Here is a 10,282-nt window from a genome sequence, read left to right as displayed (position 1 = left end):
TAAAAATCCACACATCCTCAGGATCAGTTTCGTATTTTGCCCCCAGGCTGAACACTTCCGGTCTTTGGGGGGAGGGGGAGAGAAGGGGGAGCAGCGGCAAAAGGGGGAGGTTGGGGGTCTGAAAAACTCTATCCTGACGCGAACGTCAGGAGACCTCCTCATCCTTTTCTTTTTTAACAGTGGAGACTTGAGGTCAAGGTGGGTGTTAGGCGGGGCACTGTGGCCTAGGTGTTGGCCTTCCGGGCCTGGACGGGGGCCTGGGGTTTTAGATGCCCTGGGGTCATCAAGTTAACTGCAGACTTTGTGGGGGCCCAGCAGCGGGCCGAGCGATAGCCCAGTTTCCGCCGAACCAACCCCTCTCGGCCAGGCCCAGAGGCCCCAGGAGAGCAGGCCTTGCCCCAGGCCCGGGAGGCCCCTAGCCCGCGGCCGAGGGGGTGGGGCGGCCTCTCCTCGGGCCGGTGCTTTTCGCCCTCGGTTGGCCGCCAGAGGCTCCCTCTCTCTCTCTCCCTCTCCTGGGATTTTGCTGCCGGGCTCCCTCTCTCTGCGGCCCTAGAGTTAATCCCATCAGCCGAGGTGAGGCACCTGTTACCCTGGGCCTTCCTCACCCCCGCGGCCTCTCCCGCACTACACCTGGGCTCCCGGGCGGCCCAAACGGCCCGGCGCGGGTGACCGCACGTGGGCCAAGCCCCTTCCGCACCGGGACCCCCGCCCCAGGCCGGCCCGAGTGTGCGAGCGTGTCGCGGCCCGGGCCGCCGCCCGCCCGCAATGGCGTTGGGGAGCGCAGCGCGCCTCCCGGGGCCGCCCGCCGCGGGCTGGGCGCGTGTGGGGGCCGCGGCGCGAGTGGAAGCGGCCGCCGCAGCCGCCCTCCGCGCTGCGCCGTGAGCGGCGGGTGGAGGGGCGCCGAGCCGGCCCGCGCGGATAGAGCCGCGGCCACCGTGGGGCGGGGGGCGCCTCTAAGGAGGGGGGTGGGAGCCGCGGCCGCCCGACCCTCCCCGCCGGCGGCGGCTCCCGCTCGGTAAGGGGGAGGCTGTGCGCGGGGCGAGGAGTTGGGGAGGGTGGAGATGAAGAGGAAAAAAATCGGGATGTACAAAGGCTGAGTTGCAGGCTGGGGGTGGGGGTGGGTTGTGGTTGGGGAGCGATAGGTTGAGGATCGGAGGCATTATCAGTGGGATCTATTGTTTCCTGGCACATTGGGAGGAAAAACAAAGGGATTTATTATCATTACCCTGTAATTTTTTTTTCTTTTTCTTTTTTTAATGTGGCTAGGGAGCTCGGCTTTCCCCGTGCCACACTGGGATCCGCCTGGCAGCCGCCGGGAGCCGCAGCCAATGTGTTAGGACTTCAGGTGCTTTTTGGCACAAAGCTAGACTGCGACCTCCTACCATAGCGCTTGGCGTCACCTGCTCTCCCGGCCCTGCCCCGGGGCCGAGGGATTGCGTCCCGAACCAGGCTTGGGAACCGGCTGCCTCTCAAGTTGGTGTTATTTATGTTTGTCTTTTGTGAGGGCAGGTTTTGAGTCCCCCGGCGGCCCCATCTCCCCCGCCCCCGCCCCCTCGGGTTCGAATTGGCCGGGGAGGGAGTGGGGTGTACGTGCGGGGGGGCGGGGGGGAGGGGAGGGTTTGCAGGGCTTAAACAAATGTCAGGGTACAAGGAGATTGTCGATGCTTTACAAAAAAACAGGCACCACACTCTCAAGCCTTTCTTGTTTGTCTGCATGGGCCATGCATGCGTGCTGGGCCAGAAGCCGAGTTTGGAGGCGGTTTAAGTGAAAGTGTGTGCTTCCTCAGCTGATTGTGCGTGAGGGTGATATGGCTCGGCCTAATATTAAAAGACAAAACAAAGCAAAAACAAAATGAAAAATCTTTAGAGCTACATTGTTTGCGCCTCAGCAGATCTTGAAATATTTGATTACTGACATATTGATATAAAATCCAGCTGTGGGCTAGTGGAGACCAGCAAGCATGCATTGCGTTGCATTCTGAGCTTGTAGTAAGTTAGAGGAGTAAACAAATCAGGACTATGAAAAGAGGGCTCATGTTATATTTGCTTTCTGATCGTCACGTTCTGCATTTATTCCCGTGATACTCTACATCTCACTCTATAATTAATAGTATCCACTCTTAGGAAACTTCCAAATATTAGATGTGAGTGCACTTAGAGTGAAACTTATTTTCATTTAAGAACTTTCTTCTGCTTGTTTTGGTCTGAAAATGTACTAATGTTGCTCGGGGGATGCTGTAAATGAGAATATTGGACCAAAGAGAGTGAACTAAACCTCTGTAAGCATATTTTGTACTTTGGAAACATAGATTCCAAACTCTGAATTGTGCTTATACAGAAAGAATAAATTCTACCTGATGGGGAGCACCCCAAATGAAATTCATTTTTCAGAACGGTTTGGTGATATCTTAAAGATCTGTGAACTGCTGGTTTCTTTGAAGGTCATTCACAAAAGCAACAGAAACTTAGGCTAAAGTAGTGTACTTGTACTCATGTGTAACTTGTATGTGTCTTAGTGTATGATTTCTGTAGGGATCTCCAAATTGTGTTTGAAACATTTTTGTTATCTTAAGACCAATCAGAGGGATAACTTTTAAATTCTTGGCTTTTAAATTCCCCTATCAATAAGTGATTTTTTTTTCCTGTTTGACATATGGCTAAGCCTTGTTGAAAAGTGTATTGTTAGTTGACTGAACTTAAATTCAAATAAGTAAATGAATTTAGAAATTCATTCTTTTCTGTTACAGATGAACCTCTAGCCTTGCTTTGAAAAAGCCATTTTGTGTAACCCCTGACTGAATAATTTCCTAATACACCTGTTGGGAGGATCACTGATACAGTATGGCATTTGAGAGGTACTTTTTCTTGACCAAATACTGGTGATTAGAGAAGAGAGGTGTTTTGTTTTTGTTTTTTTTTTTTTTTTTTTTTTTTTTCCTGATCATTATGAACATTGGTTTTCACCCCTGAAGTAAAAATGTTGAAAACCGAGTCTTCAGGTGAACGAACCAATCTCAGAAGTGCCTCTCCTCACAGGAATGCTTATAGAACTGAGTTCCAGGCACTGAAAAGTACCTTTGACAAACCCAAGTCAGATGGGGAGCAAAAAACAAAAGAAGGTGAGGGCTCCCAGCAGAGCAGGGGGAGGAAATATGGCTCCAACGTCAACAGAATTAAAAATCTATTTATGCAGATGGGCATGGAACCCAATGAAAATGCTGCAGTCATTGCCAAAACAAGGGGGAAAGGTGGACCTTCATCTCCACAGAGAAGAATGAGGCCCAAAGAATTTCTGGAAAAAACAGATGGCTCGGTTGTTAAGTTGGAGTCCTCTGTTTCAGAACGAATCAGTAGATTTGACACGATGTACGATGGCCCTTCATATTCTAAGTTCACAGAAACTCGGAAGATGTTTGAGAGAAGTGTGCATGAGTCAGGACTGAACAACCGCTATTCCCCAAAGAAAGAGAAAGCTGGAGGGAGCGAGCCTCAGGATGAGTGGGGTGGCTCGAAGTCCAACAGAGGCAGTACCGATTCCTTGGACAGCCTTAGCTCCCGGACAGAGGCTGTCTCCCCAACTGTGAGTCAACTGAGTGCAGTGTTTGAGAATACCGATTCCCCCAGTGCCATTGTTCCTGAGAAGGCTGAGAACAACGAATACTCAGTGACTGGGCATTATCCCCTGAATCTACCATCTGTTACTGTTACAAATCTTGACACCTTTGGTCACCTTAAGGATTCTAATTCTTGGTCTCCTCCAAGCAAACACGGTGATGATGCAGAGGATTCTCAGAAGGGTCATACAACTCCGGGACCAGAAGTGGCTTTGAAAAGTACCTCTCTAGCCTCCATACCCAGTGAGGAGACACAGCAGAGCGAGGAAGCCGAGGAGTCCACATCCATCCAAGAGACTCCTGTCGGGATTGACAGAGACATTCGTGAAGAACCTTGTGCTGACACTAAGGCAATGCCAGAGTCTGAAATCCCTTCACCACAAAATGAACCTTTAGAAGACGCCGAAGCTAATTTAGTTGGGAGGGAAGCAGCAATGCATCAGAAGAAAGACCTGGCAGGTGGTGATTTTACCTCTGCTGATGCTTCTGGATCCAGGTGTGGAAAGGAAGTACCTGAAGATTCGGTTCATTTTGAGAGTTCCCATGTTTACATGCACAGTGACTATAATGTATACAGGGTCAGATCCAGGTATAATTCAGACTGGGGAGAGACGGGCACTGAGCAGGATGAGCAGGAAGAGAGTGATGAAAACAATTACTATCAACCTGATATGGAATACTCGGAAATTGTTGGATTGCCAGAAGAAGACGACATCCCAGCAAATAGGAAAATTAAGTTTAGTAGTGCTCCAATTAAGGTAAGTATGTTTTCTCAGTTTGTTTTTGAAATTTCTTTTCTAAGTTGCTTTTTTTTTTTCTCTTTTCTTTTTTTTTGTATTTGGGCCTAAATGTATGTAGAATAGATTTGACAACTATAAGGAAGTCACGGTTGTTGATATACACATGTTGTCAAGTGATTTAAAAGTTTGGAGATGTCCACATATTTCCTAATATACTTCAGGATTGTTTAAACCAGTATTGACTAATAGTAAAGTTGAAGAAGTTTGAGGATTGTGAGATAGATTCCAGTGGACTGGAGTATGAATAATATGAACCCAGAAAACCAGGACTGTTAGTTTGAGAATAGAATTACCTCTTTAACTAGTTCTACTAAAAGTACCCATATGTAAAAACATTTTCTGAATCTGGACCCTCTAGGATATGAGGCATAATGTACAATTAGAGAGTCATGGTTGACCTTGAAATAATAGTCTTTATTTACTTGCTTAAAAAAAATCTGAGTTATCTCTTCCTCAAGTGTAAGTGGATTGTGAGGAATGTTGAAACTTACTATTTTTTTTGTACTGCTACTTAGTAGCGAAAGTTTGATTCATGGAAATATATTAGCGGACTTAAGTACTTTAATTGGAAAGCTATGACTGTGATTAGCTTTGAGTTCAGAATTTGTGATGTAGCCCTGAAATGAAATTTTATGAAAGGAAATTGAATTGATTTGTCATTCATGTATATGTTTTTACCTCTTAAAAGCTGGATAAATGCCAGTTGAATTCAGATGCTCTATTCTGATGACTTCACTTAACATTTGGTGTAGAAGAAATAGCACAACGTAATCAGTAGCGGGGGGTGAAGCATTATTAGCCGATAATGGCGGGAGGGGCAGGAGGTGGTGGGTTGAGTATCACAGTCTCCTGGAATGCTTTTTCAAAGTGTACTTGCCCATCAGCCTCCGTCCTAAGATTCTGGCATGCCCTCCTAGGGGAATCTGAAGGGTTGTGGTGGTAGAAATGTGTAGTTTGAAACTACTTTCTAGGGACTCCCAGCTTGTCCTGCGTGTATATACAATAGATTTGGAATTTGATGTAGTGTCTTTTAAAGGAATCTGAAATCCACTGTCTATTGTCATTTCCATCTTTTGAAACTTCCATATAAGGCTGTAAGAGAGGGAATTTACAAAGCAAAGAGAAATTTGACTTTGCTCTAATTATGAAATACTAATTTGAAATAAATAATCTATGAAATTATTTATAGATGTTAGTAGGCAGTTCATTTCATTAGGGTAAGACAAAATTTCTGGGTCAGAATGGGCCATGCCGAGTTACACTGTGTTTAAAATAACTAGAGATGTGAGTGTGGTTTCTGAGTAAGCTAAGTTACTTTGCTGTGTTTTCCCACTTTCCTTTGTGAGCCTCGCCCCTAAACCTCTGACCTCCACCCCCCAAGTCTTAGGCTTTCTCTTTAGAGGTGTCTTTCCATCAGGCTTATCCAGTGAATTCCTAAATTTCGCCGTGCATGTTCCCTTCCAAGTGCTCTCCTTTGAGCATCATCTTTCTACCCCTTAGGAAGAAAGCAATAAGATTAAATTGTTTCACACTGAGCAAGGCAGGAATAACTGAAATGAACTCTTCAAGGAGTTTGTTAAAACCAGTGACTAACTCCCTAATGGGGGATAGCAGCTTACGAAAATTTATCAACTAGAACACTACCCACTCGACCAAATGGGGCACCAGCCTTGTATTTGCATCCTGAGCAGCACAAAACGTAATGCCTGGTGATGGGTTTAATGCATTTTTAAAGGATTTCTTATTGAAATATGGCTGTTCATAGGTGAACAAACCAGGGTTGGGATATGATATTCTGAAATTCAAGTAATTTTTTCCTACTGTTGCTTATAACAAAAGGCGTTTTGCCTTTTAATTTTCATGTAATAAAGAAATTATGTATTTTATATTAACAAGGAATGAAATAGATTGCATGCATTTAAGTTGTAACACATTTTATCAAGAATACGGTTTGTGAAACAAAGATAATGCACTAGGTTTTAGTGGGCAGTTAACAGTACTAGTTGGAGTGGATTAAGTTTGCAAACAGAAGATTCATTCTTAGCCCTTTGTAATGAATAAGACAATTACTCTTTCTTGTTGTTCTCACTATTTAACATGTAAGTGGATTCACTTGGAAATATTGAGAGTCACTTTTCTACTGGTACTGGGTTTAGATTATTCTCCAATTAAGATTTTTGCCTCAGAGGGTGGTAACAATGATGTTCAACAAGTGTTTATTGAAGGCTTTTCATGTGTCTGTGCTCATGCTGTTAGAGGTAGAAGACACACAAATCTACAATGTTGCCTCTTTCCTATGCTAGCTGGTAGAATCAGTTCTTCAATACTTGGTATTTAAAACCCATATAACACAGTCTGAAAACCTGTGCTGAAATGTCCCATGTCCTACCAGGACTGTAACTGTCCTTGGCTGTGCTAAATGCATGGATTCAACAGGATTTGATAAACCATTTGGAAGGAAATACACTGAGCCATTCCCTATGGATGTTTCATTATTCCTTTTATAAAGTTTCACTTACAGAATGGGAGATTATGATTTCCAACCTAAACCTTTTCTTTTGAAATTTAAACATACTGCCTCTTTCAGCAACCAAAGGTGACATACTCTTTACAGAAATGATCTTTAGAACTTTTACATTCTTTTCCTGATATTCTCATTTACTCTTCACCGGAGTAAATATTCTCAACACTTTTAGGCTTTTGTTTTACATCTTGTGTATGATCGATCTTTATGTGTGTGATCATTTCATCAGTTTTTATTTTAGTTCTTCTACAGATTTTTTTAAATAGATACTTTCCTGAGACGTCTTAAATCTGGATCTAGGAAAGCATCAAAATGATAGCTGATCTTTCCTGTGTAGCGTATTACTTATACATAATCGGTGACATTTAGAAATGGATTGTTTCTTAATGGATAGGTTGATGTGTTTCACAGTGTTGTGGAAAATTACAGTGGGATTGATTAATAATGGAAAATATAAAATCCAAGTTTGAAATATGGAATGAGAGTGTTATGAACCATGCTAATTTGAGCTGTGGAATTATGCCTTCATTCTCAGGAATTTCTCAAAACCAAGAGATTGAATTAATTAGCTTTGCTTTAAATGAACCCAAGAGAAAAGTGGTGACATTTTTCATTATTGTTTTCTATTAATTTGGAATATTTACTGAGACCTTGCTATGTGTGGGGAACAGTGTAATATACAATAAAATGTAATAAATACATAAAGTGACTGGAGCCGATCAGATCAGCAAATGCCAGGAGGTGGGGAGTGGATAGCCCCTCAAGGATGGTTCTCGGGCTATTCTCCTGAACTGTTCCTGGATGCTCTTTCTAAGGTCACTGCAACCCTTTTAAGGCAGTCATAACGCTTTCTCTCTGGGAGTCTTATGTCCTTTGGATAGGTGTTCTTGAAACTTAGCATCGATGAAAAAGGGTATTTTCCTAATTCCCTTAGCAAGAAGGAGATTGCAGGGTTAATGTTAAGGTATGTTGTGCTCTATCTTTCTGAGTGTTCTCTCCAACTGTATGGAGCTTTGCAGAGCTGGGGTTCAAAGGAGAATCACCAAGGACAGCAGTGCTTCTCTAAATCTTACATGAGACTTGTTGAAAGGGGGTCCCTTAGCATTCTCTTTCTTTTGGGGGGCTCTGAGTTGATACACAGGACATATACAAGACCTTTCATTTGGGAGGTGTTCAGAGTATAGTTCTGAGATTCAGATTTCAGTCATTCTGTTTCTTCAGATAGTCTTGCTCAGTGCTCTTAAACTTTAATATGCTTATGAAACCCCTGGGGATCTTTTAAAATGCGGATTTCTGATTCAGCAGGTATTTGGTGGGGGAAATCACCTTGATGCAAATATTGGCCTCCAAGCACATCACCAGCTTTCCCATGGGCTATACGATAGACAGGCTCAGCAACCAGATTAAATGTTTGAATCACAGTATTTATCAAATCAGTTTGAAACACATGGCCAGAAGCAAGAGGAAAGTCATAGGGAAAGTTTACACAGGTAAGGAGCAAAGTTTGGAAGGACCACAGGACCTAGGCCTAGGTACACAGTATTTATATTTATAAATATATATAAAGTTTATATATATTTATATGCATATAAATATATATAAAGTTATATATTTATATATAAATATATAAAGTATATATTTATATACTTTCACATCACCCTTCCCACTAAGGGTGCGGTTATGAGGACCAGAGTTGATTTTTGAGCAAGGGCTCCACATACTAATAATCCCCTCAGCTCATGATATCATGATATCAGCTCTACAGAAGAGAGATGGTACAAGTACACTTACAGACAGCTGTAGCTTTGCCAGTTTCCCTGGGTTTTATTTGTGTTTCTTGGGTCAAGCACCTGTGGGTCTGAAATAAGACCAGGCTGGGTGGCCTCGGTGGGTGGCTGGTATGGAGATGGCGTATCTGGCAGCCCAGAAATGGCATGAGGATGACTTGGTCTTTCTATCCCTTTTCTTTCTGCAAGTGAACTTCTTGTTTGTTCCATCGTATTTTCTATTTTGGAATGTCTTTCAGCTTACTAACTTACCTATTTTTACACATCTTTAAAATTTTACCTTCATTTTAGAAGCTTATAAGGTCTTATTGTTTGTACCTAATTGAGCCTCTGAGTGTTGTCTTTACCTCCTAAGTTATTAGCTTACTTACCATTAGTGACCATCACTTATGAGTGTCATCCATCCCATTTGTTTTCTTGACCTATATAACAGAATTTAATATTGTTGAATAATATAGCAAATTCACAAACAGTAGGTCTCAGGTGAGATTGTGGATTCCTAAAAAGATCTCAAGTGTGTGCTGAGGCTGCTGATCAACAGATTGCTCTTTGGAATATGATTGTGTACTAGTTTTCTGACTTCTGACAAGAGCTGGTCACAAAATGTTGGGGAATCCTTTAACATGTTTGCTTTCCAGATTGGTCTGCTATAGCTGGTTTTGTGGAATTGTGTTCTTTGAAGCTGACAGAGGTGTAAAGTTGTAAGGTGCATGATCGTTGTGGATACAAGAATGGATTATGATCTCTAAATTCATAAAAATTTTGGGTCATTAAAATGTCACATCATAGACTCCTGTGTTAGACCACACAAGAGTTTTATACAAGAGTGTGAAGTTTTGTTTTTTTTTTTCCTTTTTGGAAGATTTTATTTATTTGAGAGAGAGAAAAACAAGCAGGGGGAGGGATAGAAGGAGAGGGAGAATCAGAACCCCCACTGAGCAGGGTGCCTGACATGGGACTCTATCCCAGGACCCTGAGATCATAACCTGAAGGCAGATGCTTAACTGACTGAGCCAGCCAGGTGCCCGACATATTTCTTAATATAAGTTGTGGAAAATATGCTAAAAAAAACATTACTCTCAATGATTTGAGATATATCTGATGAACTTATTAAATCTAGAGTAAAAATTAAATAGCAGTTTGCAAACTATTAATGTGAGCTTTTTAAGAAAATGTTTTTAATTATAAAAAAAGCAGGAGGAAGCAGTTCTTGATAGACTCAGAAACTCCATTTCTTTCATTTTTTGGAAGCCTAAATTAATAAACCAGAGAGAGTATAATATTGTTGTCTTATTTAGTTGTCTTATTTAGTTGTCTTATTTCTTCGGATAACTTTGATCTCATAACATTTAAATTGGACTTCGTTAACATTCTGATGTCTTGATTTATAACCAGGTAAATATGTCAAATATTTTAATATACTATACACATTTAATGTACAAATATTTTAATGTACCCCTTTTCTAATATTGAATGTGTAGACTAATACCTCTTTTCTATTTTACTAAACGCTGGTCATTTAGTCTGCAAAAAGGGGTTCTTTTCTACAACAAACTA

At 42.3% G+C, this 10,282-nt stretch overlaps 1 protein-coding gene across 11 annotated transcripts in view; it reads left to right on the top strand.

Moving 5' to 3' along the window:
* Nucleotides 1–492: 492 nt before the first annotated feature.
* Nucleotides 493–10,282, top strand: part of PPP1R9A (protein phosphatase 1 regulatory subunit 9A) — a 310,193-nt gene continuing 300,403 nt past the window's right edge. For 9 of the 11 annotated variants that reach the window (XM_046020347.1, XM_046020346.1, XM_046020342.1 and 6 more), the window contains exons 1-3: nucleotides 738–1,015; nucleotides 1,267–1,473; nucleotides 2,748–4,372. In XM_046020347.1, the coding sequence (XP_045876303.1) occupies nucleotides 2,978–4,372 (1,395 nt within the window). In that variant the 5' untranslated portion in view covers nucleotides 738–1,015; nucleotides 1,267–1,473; nucleotides 2,748–2,977. Of the gene's footprint in view, nucleotides 574–737; nucleotides 1,016–1,266; nucleotides 1,474–2,747; nucleotides 4,373–10,282 lie in introns of those variants that run through there. The other 2 variants (XM_046020338.1, XM_046020337.1) reach the window with 2 other exon arrangements.

Source organism: Meles meles, chromosome 10, assembly GCF_922984935.1.
Source record: "Meles meles chromosome 10, mMelMel3.1 paternal haplotype, whole genome shotgun sequence".
In the NCBI taxonomy this organism is placed as follows: domain Eukaryota; kingdom Metazoa; phylum Chordata; class Mammalia; order Carnivora; family Mustelidae; genus Meles; species Meles meles.
Note: the sequence above shows the minus strand (reverse complement) of the source record. Positions and strands in the feature narration are given on the sequence as shown.